Source organism: Panthera leo, chromosome A1 (genome assembly GCF_018350215.1).
Source record: "Panthera leo isolate Ple1 chromosome A1, P.leo_Ple1_pat1.1, whole genome shotgun sequence".
NCBI classification, from domain to species: domain Eukaryota; kingdom Metazoa; phylum Chordata; class Mammalia; order Carnivora; family Felidae; genus Panthera; species Panthera leo.
Genome location: NC_056679.1, coordinates 85,378,479 through 85,396,745, shown reverse-complemented (window position 1 = coordinate 85,396,745; position 18,267 = coordinate 85,378,479). Strand labels below are relative to the sequence as shown.

At 36.5% G+C, this 18,267-nt stretch overlaps 1 protein-coding gene across 1 annotated transcript; it reads left to right on the top strand.

Annotated features, from left to right (window-relative positions):
• The first annotated feature begins 1,868 nt into the window (after window positions 1-1,868).
• On the top strand, window positions 1,869-2,828 carry LOC122229646 (olfactory receptor 6M1-like). The gene has a single exon (XM_042954967.1). It carries the CDS (start codon window positions 1,869-1,871, stop codon window positions 2,826-2,828), a length of 960 nt encoding a protein of 319 aa, XP_042810901.1.
• The last annotated feature ends 15,439 nt before the right edge of the window (window positions 2,829-18,267 follow it).

Sequence of the window (18,267 nt, the reverse complement as noted above, 5' to 3'; positions counted from 1 at the left end):
CAACACCTAGTGCCCATTCCAAAAAGTGCCCTCCTCAATGCCCATCACCCATTTCTCCTCCCTCCCACCCCTCCCCCCATCAACCCTCAGTTTGTTATATGTATTGAAGAGTCTCTTATGGTTTGCCTCCCTCCCTCTCCATTTGTAACTATTTTTTTCCCCTTTCTTTCCAAATCCTGCCTCTTGCAGCAATGTGGTTGGAACTGGAGGGTATTATGTTAAGTGAAATAAGTCAGTCAGATATTATATATTTTCACTTTTATGTGGAACTTGAGAAACTGAAACCACCTTTTTATTTAAGTACAGAAAGAGTATCGCCCAGTAATACCCTTTAATCCAAAATCATCTTTCCCTTCTCCAAAGGTATAACATTTTTTTATTTGCCATGATAATAGGCCAAAAGCCTGATTAAAACTCTTCACACAATGTCACCATATTCAACATTTTATGTCTTGATAATTTATTTATTAAAATTCTGAAAGGTTATTTTAAGGAATCACAGAGGAAACACCAACGTTGTTCCAAAATAATTGCCTTTAACATTTTCAGTTCTAATTTCATATGTCAGAAATTCATTAGTGTCCCTCGTCCATTAAATGTATGATAATGAAATGAATGAAAGAAGGAATAAATATTTTGATCCTTCTTAAGGATCAACAAACTTAAGTCAGAAGGCCCAGAATATTGTCTCACTTCTACCAGTGAATGTCTATAACTGACAAATTTTAACTCAACTTGCCAAGCCTCACCCACCAATCTACATACAAAAATTAATAATTAAGTGTCACTCGTTTTAAAATTATCTCTCAAACATCACCAAATATCAAACTTTTATGTACATTATAATATGGGATATGAAATATCTCTTTGCACTTATCCTGTGCTTTTTGTTTTCAATCACCTAGATATAGGGTGCAATATACATATTCCCAAATAATCAGCTTTAGTGAGTAAGTAAAAAGTCCCTTCTCTGCACTGTGTCCTGTTTGTATGTATATTTATGGTCCAGAAATTCTAGCATGAAGTAAGCTATCTTTTGTAGAATCCACTTTTCTCAGCTAGTCAAAATTCAGATGTTTAATATTTCCAAACTGCTTGTTAAGCATATGGTTTCTCTTCCTGAATGCCAAGATAAATAGTAAATTGTGATAAATTGAGTCATATTTCAGCCTTTCCCTTACCCTTGTAAGACCTGTGATAATCTCTCTTACTCTGGAGCCTGCTATCTTACAAAGATTAGCTAAAGTTGATTTCATATTGTTAGAAACTGATTTGATCATGCAGAGGTTGGAGCCAGTGAGCAGGAGTCATGAACATTTTTTAAAATATTTCTATTATGTAATTGTGTTCAGTTATTTTTAAGTTATTTCATTCCACCTATAAAAGACCACACGGCTCAAAAATGTGTTCTTTTACATGAAAAAAAATATAGAATTAAATTTTACTGCAACTCTGTTACCACCTCAAAAAACACCATTATATCCTTAATGTATTAAGGACACAATAAGAGATCTATCTTAAAGGGAGATATCTAAGAGTCTGTTTCACATTACTTGAATCCACTGTTAGCTTCCCTACACTTAAAGGAGTCTCCAACATTTTCCCAAAGCATAATTGTTACAATCTTAATGTGGAATTGATTCTGCTGTAATAAGTGAAAGATTTAAGTAAGCACTTAAATCTTGTAGAATTTGTCTCAGTAGATATTTATACATTGAAAATAAAATTATCTGTGTGCATTAATCCCTCCTTGGCAACAACAATAACAGCAAAGAGTTAATGAATACTGACAGGGCACATTCAGGGATAAGATGCAAATATTAATTATTCAAGAACTTTCTATTATTCCAGGTTAAACTGGGTACGTTATGGATTATAGAAACAAGACCACAGTCACTGAGTTTATTCTTCTGGGGTTTCAGAATGAGAAGGAAGTAGAAATTCTTCTTTTTTCTGCATTCTTGCTCATGTATATGACGTCTCTGATTGGCAACACCATGATCATCCTTTTGGTGTGTGGTGACTATCGTCTGCATTCACCCATGTATTTCTTTGTAGCCAATCTTTCCTTCCTTGAAGTTGCCATCACCTCCACAGTGGTGCCTAAGATGCTAGCAAACACATTTTCCCTCACCAAGGCAATATCCTTCGTAGGATGTCTCACGCAATCTTTCTTTTACTTCCTCTTGGGATCCACGGAATTCTTCATCCTGGTCGTCATGTCATTTGATCGATACATTGCCATCTGCAACCCATTGAGGTATGCCATCATCATGAACAAACAGACATGCATATTGTTGCTTCTGGGATCCTATTTAGGTGCATTTTTGTCAATTTTAGCACCATCAATCTTAACTGCTCCTCTGCCCTTTTGTGGACCAAATATTATCAATCACTTCTTTTGTGACAGTGGCCCTGTGCTAAAGCTGGTCTGTGCAGATATCGCTCTGGCTGAGCTGGTTGACTTTATCTCCTCTGCTGTGTTGCTCTTGGGCTCCTTGCTCTTCACAGGAGTGTCTTACATGTACATTATTATTACTATCCTTAGAATTCCTTCTGTCCAGGGACGGCAGAAAGCTTTCTCCACTTGTGTTTCACACATCACTGTTGTGACACTTTATTATGGAAGCTCCATCTTTATTTACGTCCGCCCAAAAAAGGGTGATGTGATGGATGTTAACAAATTTGCCACAGTGCTGAACACCATTGTAACGCCGATGTTGAACCCTTTCATCTACAGCCTTCGAAATAAAAAAGTCAAAGAATCCCTGAAAGATGCCTCCAGTAAGTATATAGGTATGCTAATAAATTTGAAACCTCAACAATGATATTTTTATAGAATTTAATGATTCACATACTTGACAACAAAATCATTTATTTGATGTAATTATGTGAATATTTAAAATTTTACATAAGGGAGAAACATATGTGAACATATCTTTCTACATATCTATTCTACATATATTCTGAACCAATAGGTCCAGTATTCAAGTAGATTCTCAAAATCTTTGTAGATAATTAATAGAACCAAAAGTACATATAAACATTTCTGCATACATACATACATACATACATACATACATACACATATATACATTCTTAAAGCCGTCTTTTTTCTCCCCATTTTCCTGTTATTTCAATTATTCCAAAACCAAATTCCTGTATAACCTCCAGATTTGAAATCTGGATGGCTCTGATTGTGATAGATTCTCACCTTCTGTCAGGTGCCTGGGTGACTCAGTTATGAATCTGGCTCTTGCTTTGGGCTCAGCTCATGATCTCATGGTTGATGGGATTAAGCCCTGAGTGGGGATCTTTGCTGACAGTGTGGAGCCTGCTTGGGATTTTCTTTCTTTGCACCTTCCCCACTAGTGCTCTCTCTCTCTCTCTCTCTCTCTCTCTCCAAATAAACGAAAAAATAAACATTAAAAAATTCTCACCTTATGTTACCAATTTATGATTTTTTTCTTTATAGATATCAGTGTATATTTGAATTTAATACAAATAAATTCCCTTATTAAGGTGGTGAATTTATTTTGACTTGAGTTTTGATATATTACTTTTACATTATATATGTCATTGGATAATTAAGTTTATTTTAAATGTTTATCTATGTTTGAGATGGAGGGTTGGAGGAAAGGCATAGAGAGAAGGAGCCTATCACTAAAGCACAAAGCCCAATATGGGACTTGAACCCAGGAACTATAAGATCATGACCTGAGATGAAATCAGATGCTTAACTAATGGAGCCAGATGGCCCAGATAATTAAGTTTTAATTTCAGTTACAGACAGATCTTCTCAGGCCTCTATTTAAGTTATAATCTGCAGCCATTATGCTCCTATTTCTATGCCACCGATGCTGGGGCAATAGAACTCACAAGAATTTAAAAGCCCCTGGTGAATAGGCAGAAGAGGGATAGCAAGCAGGAAACTATCAGAGGGGTTTATTTATTTTACTTTTCAGGATCATTGGAAATGAATCTATTCAAGTCAAGACCACATTTTTTTTTTTTACACAAGAGATCTTTATTTTTTTAACATGACCACAATTATTCAACTCTTATTTTATTTTTGTGTTTTCAATTTTTTATTCATGTTCCTGTTAGTTAATATACAGTGTGATATTAGTTTCAGGAGTAGAATTTAATTATTCATCAGTTATATACAACATCCACTGTTCATCACAAGTGCCCTCCTTAATAAGCATCACCCATTTATTTAACCCATCTTCCCACCCACCTGCCCTCCACTCTCAGTTTCTTCTCTATAGTTAAGAGTCTGTTGCATGGTTTGCCTGTCTCAGTTTTTCTTCCTATATTCATTTGATTTTTTTCTTAAATCCCACATATGAGTGAAATAATATAATATTTGTGTTTCTCTTAATGATTTATTTCATTTAGCATAATATTCACTAGCTCAATCAATGTTGGAAATGGAAAGATTTTTAATGGCTTTCATTAAGCCATTCTTTTTAATGGCTGAGCAATATTCCATTATATATATATTATATATATATATATATATATATATATATATATATATAATATATAATATCTTTTTTTATCCATTCATCAGTCAATGGACACTTGGGCTGTTTTCATAGTTAATACTGCTAGAAACATGGAGTACATGTATCTCCTTGAATTAGTATTTTTGTATTCTTTGGGTAAATACCTAGTAGTGGAATTATGGGATCATAGGGTAGTTCTATTTTTAGAGGAAACTCCATACTATTCTCCAGAGTGGCTACATGAGTTTGCATTCCCTCAAACACTGGGTTCTCCTTTTTCTGCATCCTCCCCAACATCTGTTATTTTCAGTTTTGTTAATTTAGCCATTCTGACAAGTGTGAGGTGGTATCTCATTGTAGTTTTGATTTGTATTTCTCTGATGATGATGTTTTCATGTACCTGGTAGCCATCTATATGTCTGCTTTGGGGAAAAAAAAATGTCTGTTCATGTCTTCTGCTCATTTCTTAACTGGGTTATTTGTTTTGGGGGTGTTGAGTTTTATAAATTCTTTATATATTTTGGATACTATCCCTTTATCTGATATGTCATTTGCAAATATCTTCTCCCATTCCATTAGTTGCCTTTTAGTTTTGTTGATTGTTTCCATTGCTGTGCAGAAGTAATTTTTATCTTGATGAAGTCCCAACAGTTCATTTTTGCTTTTGTTTCCCTTGCCTCAGAAGACATATCTAATAAGAAGTGGCTAAGGCTATGTCAAAGAGATTACTACTTGTGTTCTCTAGCATTGAAAATGTTTCCTGTCCCACATTTAGGTATTTCATCCATTTTGAATTTATTTTTGTGTACAGTGTAAGGAAGTAGTCCAGTTTCATTCTTTTACACAATGAGATCTTTCCTAAAGTGTAATAGGGACTTGAAACTTTCATGATAACAGGGAGATTACATTTGAATAAGCAGTCAAAATATCTTAATTAAATATGAAGAAATAGGTAAAAGTACTCATTTGAATATAAATGAAGATCCATTCCTGTTACATGACTTATTTATTTCAAAATACCTAGCCTGTCTCTCATTTTAAATATATTTTACCTTTTTTTTTTCTTTTTTGAGAGAGAGAGAGAGAGAGGTGGGGAGAGACAGACATGGAATCTGAAGTAGGCTCCAGGCTCGAGCAGTCAGCACAGAACTCAATGTGGGACTTGAACCCACGAAGCATTAGATTATGACTGAGCCAAAGTTGGCTACTTAAATGACTGAACCAAATAGGTGCCCCTAGCTAAAGTGTTTCTTGTAAGAAATATGTGATTTTAAAAGAACATTGTTGGATGGAATAATTTTATTAAAGTATACATTTTATGAAGATATCCCATCTTTGTCTGATCTAATAAGGGTGTATCAATGTTTTCTATATGCCTCAGTAGCTGGGATACAAATGAAGATGTAAAGCTCTGGAGTCATCTGCATTTAATTAGCCATTCATTTCAAGATCATTTTTAACCTATGAATTCTGATTTCCAACTATTGAATTCATCACATCCTGTATTCCCCATATATCTTTGACTACACATCTTGACTGTCAGTAAATTAATAGTAGTAATCTTTTCAATGTGTGTGTCTCTTCTCAGAACACTATCATTTCTGTTTAGACTCCCAGGACATTTCTGGAACCATACGTTGTGCTTGAGGCACTACTGGCTACTGGAGGAAGCTGTAGATTGGTTCTTTCAAAAATAACCATTAATAATATTATTTTTATTACCATGAATATAACCTGGAGATATAATTCAGACTTGTATGGGTTTGAGCATGAATTCTGAAGTAAAAACAGCTTTACAGTAATGGGGTGGCTTGCTGACCAGAAGAGGTACAGACTCCCTGGCAGTAATCTCCCCCATTATCCTCAATTACCCTAAAATAAGGCTCACTTCATCTTCTGTAAATAATTCACATCATTTGAATTCAGCATCAAATGTTGTAATCTATTATTTTAATATGTATCACAGTATTGAAATCAAGTGATGAATTATCTTTCCTAGAGGAAATGATATTTCTTAAGCACATATAATGACTTCCCCATTTATTTGTGTATCTCTATTGCTGAATAAGTATGTTTTACTTAGTCGCATATGAGACAAATCACACCAGAGAAAGGATTTTCATCTTTTATTATTTATTATTGTATTTTCAATATCTATAAAAGTGCCTGAGGGGGCACCTGAGTGGCTCAGTCAGTTAAGCGTCCGACTTCGGCCCAGGTCATGATCTCACATTTCATGAGTTTGAGCCCTGCATCGGGCTCTGTGCTGATGGCTCAGAGCCTGGAGCCTGCTTGGATTCTGTGTCTCCCTCTCTCTCTGTCCCTCCCCCACTCATGCTCTGTCTCTGTCTCCTTCAAAAATAAAAATGAAAAAAAAAATTAAAGTGCCTGAGAACTATTAGTTGTACATAAACATTAGTTGGATCAGCAAATAGATGAATAAAATAACTCTATATTGTCAATATACATTTCCAAATTAATAAAATGATCAAACACTAAGCAGGAAAGAGGTGTAAAGATGGTGGAGTAGCAAGGGGACCCAGAACTTGTCTCATCCCTCAAACACAGCTAGGTAAACATCAAACCATTTTGAACTACTAGGATTTTGATCTGAGGATTAACAGAACAATCTGCATAATTTCCTGCACAGAACCTGGCAGGTACATAATTTTGAGAATTAAACTGGGAGAGAGAAAAGCCCTGGTACCACCAAGGGGAGGGAGTTATTTTCATGAAGAGGAGGAAGATAGGGGTGAGGGGTGGAGAGCAGTGCAGTGTGTTTGTGCAAGAAAGCACTCTCCCTGAAAGCAGCTAAAGAGAAAGAGTGAAAATGTGCACAGGTATTCACACAAGGAAACTGTTACACAAAACCATTGATGGGGGGGGGAGAGAAGGTTTCAATACTGCCAGTTATTTTATAATCAATGGAACTAAGAACCTGTGAAGTGTCAGAGGTCAGCCCCTGGTGGTGCTCCAACAGGGAAGCAATACAGAGCCTTGGGAACAGGCAGTGCAGTCTGAGGATCCCCTGAGTTGCATGGGGAGAAGGGTTCCACTGCTTGGAGTGCATTTGGTACAGGTGATCTGGCCTCTCCATAGATAAAAGAAAGTCAGTGTAGCCATACTTATATCAGACAAATGACATTAAAAAAAAAAAACTGTAACAAGAGATGAAGAATGATATGTCATAATTAAGGGGTCTATCCATCAAGAAGATCCAATAATTGTAACTATTTATTCCCCTCCATCTTGGGAACAGCAAAATATATAAATCAGTTTATAACAAATATAAAGAAACCCACTGATAATAACACAATAATAGTAGGTGACATTGGGGCGCCTGGGTGGCTCAGTTGGTTGGGCGGCCAACTACAGCTCAGGTCATGATCTCGCAGTCTGTAAGTTCGAACCTTGCATCAGGCTCTGTGCTGACAGCTCAGAGCCTGGAGCCTGTTTCTGATTCTATGTCTCCCTCTCTCTCTGCCCCTTCCCTGCTTGCTCTCTGTCTCTCTCTGTCTCTGTCTCTCTCTCTCAAAAGTAATAAATATTAAAAACATTAAAAAGAAAAAAGAAAAACAGCTTCAAAAAATAGTAGGTGACATTAATACTCCACTTACAACAAAGGACGGATTATCTAAGCAAAAGATCAACAGGAAAACAATGATTTTGAGACACACTGGACCAGATGGACTTAACAGATACATTCATAACATTCCATCATAAAGTAGCAGAATGTACATTCTTTTTGAATGCACATGGAACATTCCCCAGAATAGATCACACATGGGGTCACAAATCAGCCCTCAACAAGTATAAAAAGATTGAGAACATACTGTGCATATTTTCAGATCACAATGCTATGAAACTTGAAGTTAACCTCAGGAAAAAAAATTGGAAAGTACTCAAATACATTGAGGTTAAAAAGCATCCTATTAAGGAATGAATGGACCAAGAAAAGTAAAGAAGAAAATAAAGTATGTATTTGTATACATGTAAGCAAATGAAAATGAAAATACAACAATGAATATCTTTGGCATACAGCAAAGGCAGTCCTAAGAGGGAACTGTATTGCAATTCAGTCCTACTTCAAGAAGTAAGAAAGGTCCCAATGCACAACCTAACCTTACAACTAGAGGAGCTAGAAAATGAAAAGCATATAAACCCGGAAGCCAGCATAGAAAGGAAATAATAAAGATTAGACCAGAAATAAATTGTATAGAAACAAGCAAACTAAAAACAGTAAAACAGATCAATAATACTAAGAGCTGGTTCTGTGAAATAATTAACAAAATTGGGGTGCCTGGGTGGCCTAGTCAGTTAAGTGTCTGACTTTGACTCATGTCTTGATCTTACAGTTTGTGGGTTCGAGCCCAGCATTGGGCTCTGTACTGACAGCTCAGACCCTGGAGACTGCTTCAGATTCTGTTTCCTTTTCTCTCTGCACTTGCACTCTGTCTCTCAGAAATAAATAAACATTTAAAAATTTAAAATAATAATAATAACAAACAGACTGATCAAAAAGAAAACAGAATGGACCCACATAGATAAAATCACAAATGAAAGAAGAGAGATTACAAGCAACATCAAAGAAATACCAAAAATTATAAGAGAATACTATGAATAATTATATGCCAAATACCTTGGCAATCTGGAGGAAATGGACAAATTCTTAGAAACTCCCAAACTACCAAAACTGAAACAGGAAGAAACAAAAAATTTTACAGACCCATAACCAGCAAATATTGAATCAGTGATCAAAAATCTCCTAACAAATAAGAGTCCTGGGCCAGAGGATTTCTCAGGGGAATTCTACCAAACATTTAAAGAACAGTTAATAGCTGTTCTTCTCAAACTGTTCCAAAAAATAGAAATAGAATAAAAACATCCAAACTTATTCTTCAAAGCCAACATTACCTTAATTCCAAAACCATACAAAGATCTCACTAAAAAGAATTACAGGCCAATATCGCTGATAAATCTGGATGCAAAATCCTCAACAAAACTAGCAAACTGAATCCAACAATACATTAAAAGATCACTCACCATGATCAAGTGGGGTTAATCCTGGGCCAAATAATAGGTTCAAAAATTGCAAATCAAGCAATGTAATACACCGCATTAATAAAAGAAAGGATGAGAACCATATGCTCCTCTCAATAGATACAGGAAAATAATTTGACAAAATAAAGCATCCATTCTTGATAAAACCCTCAACAAGGTAAGGTTACAGGAAACATACCTCAACATAATAAAGGCCATATATGAAAAAAAAAAACCATAGCTAATATCATCCTTAATGGGGAAAAACTGAGAGCCTTTCTCCTATGGTCGGGAAATAGCATGTCCACTTTCACCATTACTATTTTACAGAGTATTGGAAGCTTTAGCCTCAGCAATCAGACAACAAAAAGAAATAAAACAAATTCAAATCAGTAAGGAAAAATAAAAACTTTCTAAAATTGCAGATTACATGATACTTTATGTAGAAAACACAAAACTCTCCACCAAAAAAATTGCTAGAATAATTCATGAATTCAGTAAAGTCAGTGCATATAAAGTCAAGGTGCAGAAATGTGTTGCATTTCTATATATCAATAACAAAGCAGCAAAAAAGGAAATCAAGGAATGGATCCCATTTTCAATTGCAGCACAAACAATGAGATACTTAAGAATAAACATCACAAAAAAGGTAAGAGATATGTACTCTGAAAATATAGAACATTTATGAAAGAAATTGAAGAAGACACAAAAAAATGAAAAAAGAAAACAATATTCCATGCTTATGGATTGGAAGAACAAACATTGGTAAAATGTCTATACTACCAAAAGTAATCTACACATTAATGCAACTGTAAAATAATACCACCAGCATTTTTGCACAGCTAGACGAGACAATCCTAAAATTTATTTTTTAATATAAAATTTATTGTCAAATTTGTTTCCATACAACACCGAGTGTTCATCCCAACAGGTGCCCTCCTCAATGCCTATAACCCACTTTCCCCTCCCCCCGACCCCCCATCAACCCTCAGTTTATTCTCAGTTTTTAAGAGTCTCTTATGGTTTGGCTCCTTCCCTCTCTGCAACTTTTTTTCCCCTTCCCCTCCTCCATGGTCTTCTGTTAACTTTCTCAGGATCCACATATGAGGGAAAACATGGTACCTATCTTTCTCTGTATGACTTACTTAACTTTACATAATACTCTCCAGTCCCATTCACGTTGGTAAAAAAAAAAAAAAAGACATATTTCATTCTTTATCATTGCCAAGTGGTATTCCATTGTATATATAAACCACAACTTCTTTATCCATTCATCACTTGATGGACTTTTAGGCTCTTTCCATAATTTGGCTATTTTTGAAAGGGCTGCTATAAACATTGGGGTACAATTGCCCCTATGAATCAGCACTCCTGCATCGCTTGGGAGGATAGCAGTGCTATTGCTGGGTCATAGGGTAGATCTATTTTTAGTTCTTTGAGGAACCTTCACACTATTTACCAGAGTGGGTGGGTGCACCAGTTTGCATTCCCACCAACAGTGCGAGATGGTTCCCATTTCTCCACATCCTCTCCAGCATCTACAGTCTCCTGATTTGTTCATTTTAGCTAAATTCATTTAGCATTTTAGCCAAAACCTCAGAGACGTTTTTTCCTGCTTTCTCCTCTAGGGTTTTCATGGTTTCCTGTCTCACATACCTGTCCTTCATCCATTTTGAGTTTATTTTTGTGAATGGTGTAAAAAAGTGGTCTAGTTTCATTCTTCTGCATGTTGCTGTCCAGTTCTCCCAGCACCATTTGCTAATGAGACTGTCTTTTTTCCACTGGATATTCTTTCCTGCTTTGTCAAAGATTAGTTGGCCATACTTTTGTGGGTCTAATTCTGGGGTCTTTATTTTATTCCATTGGTCTCTGTGTCTGTTTTTGTGCCAATACTGTGCTGTCTTGATGATTACAGCTTTGTAGTAGAGGCTAAAGTCTGGGATTGTGATGCCTCCCGCTTTGGTCTCCTTCTTCAATATTACTTTGGCTATTCGGGGTATTTGTGGTTCCATACAAATTTTAGGATTGCTTGTTCTAGCTTCAAGAAGAATACTGGTGCAATTTTGATTGGGATTGCATTGAATGTGTAGATAGCTTTGGGTAGTATTGACATTTTAACAATATTTATTCTTTCAATCCATGAGAAAGGAATGTTTTTCCATTTCTTTGTATCTTCTACAATTTCCTTCAAAAGCTTTCTATAGTTTTCAGCATACAGATCTTTTACATCTTTGGTTATGGCTATTCCTATGAATTTTATGATTCTTGGTGCCATTGTGAATGGGATCAGTTTCTTTATTTCTCTTTCTGTGGCTTCGTTATTAGTGTATAAGAATGCAACTGATTTCTGTACATTAATTTTGTATCCTGTGACTTTGCTGAATTCATGTATCAATTCTAGCACAGTTTTAGTGGAGTCTATCTGGTTTTCCATGTATAATATCATGTCATCTGCAACAAGTGAAAAGTTGACTTCATCTGTGCCAATTTTGATGCCTTTGATTTCCTTTTGTTGTCTGATTGCTGATGCTAGAACTTCCAACAATATGTTAAATCACAGTGGTGAGAGTGGACAACCCTGTCATGTTCATCATCTCAGTGGGAAAGCTCTCAGTTTTCCCCATTGAGAATTATATTAGCTGTGGGCTTTTCATAAATGGATTTTATGATACGTATGTTCCTTCAATCCCGACTTTCTCGAGGGTTTTTATTAAGAAAGGGTGCTGCATTTTGTCAAATGCTTTTTCTGCATCAATTGACAGGATCATATGGTTCTTATCTTTTTTTTTATTAATGTGATGTATGATATTGATTGATTTGTGAATTTTGAACCAGCCCTGCAGTCCAGGAATGAATCCCACTTGATCATGGTGAATATTTTTTTATATGCTGTTGAATTTGATTTTCTAGTATCTTAAGGAGAATTTTTGCATCCATATTCATGAGGGATATTGACCTGTAGTTATCTTTTTTTGCTGGGTCTCTGTCTGGTTTAGAAATCAAAGTAACGCTGGCTTCATAGAATGAGTCTGGAAGTTTTGCTTCCCTTTCTATTTTTTGGAACATCTTCGGAAGGATAGGTATTATCTGAGCTTTAATATCTGGTAGAATTCCCCAGAGAAACCATCTGGTCCTGGACTCTTATTTCTTGGGAGATTTTTGATAACTGATCCAATTTCTTCACTAGTTTGGGTCTGTTCAAGTTTTCTATTTCTTCCTGTTTGAGTTTTGGAAATGTGTGTGTGCTTAGGAATTTTTCCAGTTCTTCCAGGTTGTGTAGTTTGTTGGCATATAATTTTTCATAGTATTCTCTGATAATTATTTGTATTTCTGAGGGATTGGTTGTAATAATTCCATTTTCATTCATGTTTTTATCTATTTGGGTCATCTCCCTTTTCTTTTTGAAAAGCCTGGCTAGAGGTTTATCAAATTTGTTTCTTTTTTCAAAAAACCAACTCTTGGTTTCATTGATCTGCTCTACAGTTTATTTTTTTAGATTCTATATTGTTTTTTCTCCTCTGATCCTTATTATTTCTCTTCTTCTGCTGAGATTGGGGTGTTTTGCTGTTCTGTTTCTATTTCCTCTAGGTGTGCTATTAGATTTGTATTTGGGACTTTCCTTGTTTTTTTAAAATATGCCTGGATTGCAATGTATTTTCCTCTCAGGACTGCTTTTGCTGCATCCCAAAGCATTTGGATTGTTGTATTTTCATTTTCATTTGTTTTCATATATGTTTTAATTTCTTCTCTAATTGCCTGGTTGACCCATTTATTCTTTCGTAGGATGTTCTTTAACCTCCATGCTTTTGGAGGTTTTCCAGACTTTTTCCTGTGGTTGATTTCAAGTTTCATAGCATTGTAGTCTGAAAGTGTGCATGGTATGATCTCAATTCTTTTATACTTATGAAGGGCTGTTTGGTGACCCAGTATGTGATCTATCTTGGAGAATGTTCCATGTGCACTGGAGAAGAAAGTATATTCTATTGCTTTGGGATGCAGAGTTCTAAACATATCTGTCAAGTCCACCTGATACAATGTATCACTCAGGTCCCTTGTTTCTTTATTGATTCTCTGTCTAGATGATCTATCCACTTCTGTCAGTGGAGTATTAAAGTCCCCTGCAATTACCACATTTTTATCAATAAGGTTGCTTATGTTTGTCATTAATTGTTTTATCTATTTTGGTGCTATCAAATTCGGTGCATAGACATTTATAATTGTTAGATCTCCATGATTGATAGATACTGTGATTACTATATAATGACCTTATTCATCTCTTGTTACAACCTCTAATTTAAAGTCTCATTTGTCTGATATAAGTATGGCTACTCCAGCTTTCTTTTGACTTCCAGTAGCATGATAGATAGTTCTTCATCCCCTCACTTTCAATCTGAAGGTGTCTTCAGGTCTAAAATGAGTCTCTTGTAGACAGCAAATACATGGGTCTTGTTTTTTAATATCCATTCTGATACCCTATGTCTTTAGGTTGGAGCATTTAGTCCATTTATATTCAGTGTTATTATAGAAAGGCATGGGTTAGAGTCATTGTAATATCTGTAGGTTTCATGCTTGTAGAGGTGTCTCTGGTACTTTGTGGTCCTTGAAACATTTCACTCACAGAGTCCCCCTTAGGATCTCTTGCAGGGCTGATTTAGTGGTGATGAATTCCTTCAGTTTTTGTTTGTTTGGGAAAACCTTTATCTCTCCTGAATGACAGATTCGCTGGATAAAGGATTCTTGGCTGCATTTTTTTTTTCTGTTCATCACATTGAAGATTCTCTGTCATTCGTTTCTGGCCTGCCAAGTTTCAGTAGATAGGTCTTCTATTACCCTTATATGTCTACCTTTGTAAATTAGGGTATGCTTATATCTCTAGCTGCTTTCAGAATTCTCTTTATCTTTTTATTTTGCCAGTTTCACTAGGATATGTCGTGCAGAAGATTGATTCAAGTTACGTCCGAAGGGAGTTCTCTATGCCTTTTGGATTTCAATGTCCCAGATCAGGGAAGTTCTCAGCTATGATTTGTTCAAGTACACATTCAGCACCTTTCTCTCTCTTCTTCTTCTGGAATTCCTATGATGAGGATATTGTTCAGTTTGATTGCATCACTTAGTTCTCTAATTCTCCCCTTATACTCCTGGATTTTTTTATCTCTATTTTTCTCAGCTTCCTCTCTTTCCATAATTTTATCTTCTAATTCATCTATTTTCTCCTCTGCCTCTTCAATCCGTGCTGTGCCCACCTCCATTTTATTTTGCACCTCATTAATAGCATTTTTTAGTTCCTCATTACTATTTCTTAGTCCCTTGATATCTGTAACAATAGATTCTCTGCTGTCGTCTATGCTTTTTTCAAGCCCATCAATTAACTTTATGACTATTATTCTAAATTATTATTCTGTTATATTACTGAAATCAGTTTTGGTCAATTGGTTAGGTGTCACTACTTCCTGGAGTTTCTTTTGAGGACAGTTCTTCTGTTTTTTCATTTTGGGTAGTCCCTGCAGTAGCTCCAAACTGCAGGGCACTTCCCATGTGCTGTCCAGAGAAACTTGTGTTGGTGGGCAGGCCACAGTCAGACCCTATGTCTGCCCCCAGCCCACTACTGGGGCCACAGTCAGACTGGTGTGTACCTTATCTTCCACTTTCCCAAGGGCACGTCTCACTGTGGGGTGGTGTGACCCCTGTCTGGCTGTTTGCACACTGCCAGGCTTGTGATGCTTCTTCGATGGGATCTGGCCAAGGGTGTTTTACAGGGGGTGGATCTGCCAGGTGCACATAGGTGGGAGGAGTAGGCTTAGCTTGCTTTGCCTTAGGTGGTCCCCTGCAGGAGGCGCCCTGCAGCACCAGAGGGAGGTGGGCCCTTTGGAGAGATAGATCCACAAAAGCACAGCATTGGGCATTTGCTTAGTGCAAGCAAATTCGGTGGTGGGAACTGGTTCCCTTTGGAATTTCGGCTGGGGGTGAGAGAGGGAAATGACCCCTGCCAACAACTTTGTTCCCCCACTGTGCTCTGTCCTCCCAGAGCTCAACAACTCTCCCTCCCAGTGTCCTCTCGCACTCCCCACTCTCTGAGAGGAGAGCTGTTGACTTTTAACATTCCAGATGTTAAATCCTACTGGCTGTCAGAACTCACTGAATTGGCTTCTCCACTTTTGCAAGCCAGACTTGGGAGTCTCTGCCTTGCTGGGCAGGCTGACCTCCACCAACCCAGCTCCCTCCTGCCAGTCCTTGTAGCATGCACTGCCTCTCCACCCTTCTTACCCTCTTCCATGGGCCTCTTGCCTACACTTGGCTCCAGAGAGTCTGTTCTGTTAGTCTTCACGTTGTTTTCTTGGTTATTTTGGCAAATGTCAGTGGAATCTAAGTGATCAGCAGGATGAGGTGAGCCCAGTGTCCTCCTATTCCACCATCTTCCTGTTCCCTCCCATTCCAAAAATTTGTATGGAACCACAAAAGACCCTGAATAGCCAAAGCAATCCTGAAAAAGCAAAATAAAACAGCAGGTATTATTATTCTAGATTTCAAGCTACATTACAAACATGTAGTCATAAAGACAGTATGGTACTGGCACAAAAACAGACAAACAGATCAATGGAACAGAATAGAAAATTAGAAATGGACCCACAAATATTGGTCACCTAATCTTCAATAAAGCAGGAAGAATATTCAATGGAAAAAAAAGACTGTCTCATCAACAAAGGTGCTGGGAAAACTGGACAGTGACATACAAAAGATTGAAACTAGACCTTTTTTACACCACACATAAAAATAAATTCAAAAAGTTTGAAAGACCTAAATGTGACATAGGAAATCATCAAAATCCTAGAGAAGAACACAGGCAGCAACTTCTTTGACCTCGGTTGCAGCAACTTTTTAGTAGACTCATCACGGAAGGCAAAATAAACAAAAGCAAATATGAACTATTGGGACCTCATCAAGATAACCTTTCTGCACAGCAAATGAAACAATCAGCAAAACTAAAAGGCAGCTGATGGGATGGGAGAAGATATTTGCAAATGACATATCAGATGAAGGGTTATTATCCAAAATCTACAGAAAACTTACAAACTCAACACCAAAAAAAAATAATAATAATCCAGTGAAGAAAATATGCAAAATACATGAGTAGGCACTTTTGCAAAGAAGCCATCCAGAAGGCTGACGAGACACATGAAAGGATGCTCAACATCACTAATTACCAGGGAAATAAAAGTCAAAACCACAATGAGATATCAACTCACATTGTTAGAATGGCTTAAATTAACAATCAAAAAGAAAAAAAACAACAACAATAGGTGTTGGTGAGAATGCAGAGAAAGAAGAACCCTCTTACACTGTTTGTGGGAATGCAAACTTGTACAATCACTGAAGAGAAGTATGGAGTTCCCACCAAAAAACTGGAAATAGAACTACCCTATGATCCAGCAATTGAACTATTAGGTATTTACTCAAAGGATACAAAAATACAGATTTGAAGGGATACATGCTCCTCACTATTTATAGCAGCTTTGTCTGCAATACCTATACTATGGGGAGAGCTCAAATTTCCATCTACTAATGAATGGATAAAGAAAACGTGATATATCACAAAAACACTCCAAGTACTAAGCAGTCAATATACACCTTATTGAATTAATTAATTTTTTATTTAACAATCTTATATGTGCTTTGTTCAATTACCTGAAAGATTTCTCAAGATAAAGTAGCCATGTTTATTTGAATCTCTTTACTTATTATTGGTCTGCTCATGTCTTCAGTTTCTTTATCAGTCAGTCTTGGTATGTTGTATTATTCAATTTGTTGGCTCATTATTCTTCTTAGTATTCTCTTATGATCCTTTGTTTTTATGTGGCATTGGCTGTGTCTTGTCTTTGATTTCTCATTTTATTTGAGTTTTTTTTTTTTTCTTAGTGTAGGGGAAATGGCTTGTCGGTGTTGTTTATATTTTTCCTTTTTTTTTTTTAGGCTCAGGTATAGAATTTAGAGATTTGTCACTTACATAAAATTCCCAGTACTCATCATAATATGTGCTCTCCTTAAAACCCATCACCCATCTAGTCCATCCCTGACTTGCTCCCTCCATCAATCTTCAGTTTGTTCTCTATCATTAAGAGTCTCTCATGGTTTGTTTCCGTCTCTCTTTTTCCCCCTCCCATGTGTCCATCTGTTTTGTTTCATAAATTCCACATGTGAGTGAAATCATGTGGCATTTGTCTTTCTCTGACTGACTTCTTTTGCTTAGCATAATACACTCTAGCTCCAGCCATGTCATGGCAAGATGACATTCTTTTTGATGGCTGACTAATAATCTTCTTTTTCCATTCATAAGTCAATGGGCATTTGGACTCTATCCATAATTTGGTTTTTGGGGATAATGCTGCTGCAAACAATATGGTGCATGTATCCCTTCAAATCTGTATTTTTGTATCCTTTGCATAAATAGCTAGCAGTGTAAATGTTGAGTTGTAGAGTAGTTTTATTTCTTCCCACTTTTTGTGGAAACTCCACACTGGTTTCCAGACTAGTTGCTCTAGTTTGCATTCCCACCAATAGTGTAACAAGGTTCGTCTTTCTCTGTATTCTCATCAACACCTGCTGTTTCCTGTGTTGTTAATTTTAGCCATTCTTATAGATGTGAGGTGATATCCCATTGAATTTTCATTTCTTGTCTTGATCTTAGTGGAAGATATTTTAGCTTTTCACTCTGGAGTAT

Bases quoted from the DNA above. Each gene is read 5' to 3' on its own strand.
- LOC122229646 (XM_042954967.1), top strand. From the start codon at position 1,869: ATGGATTATAGAAACAAGACCACAGTCACTGAGTTTATTCTTCTGGGG.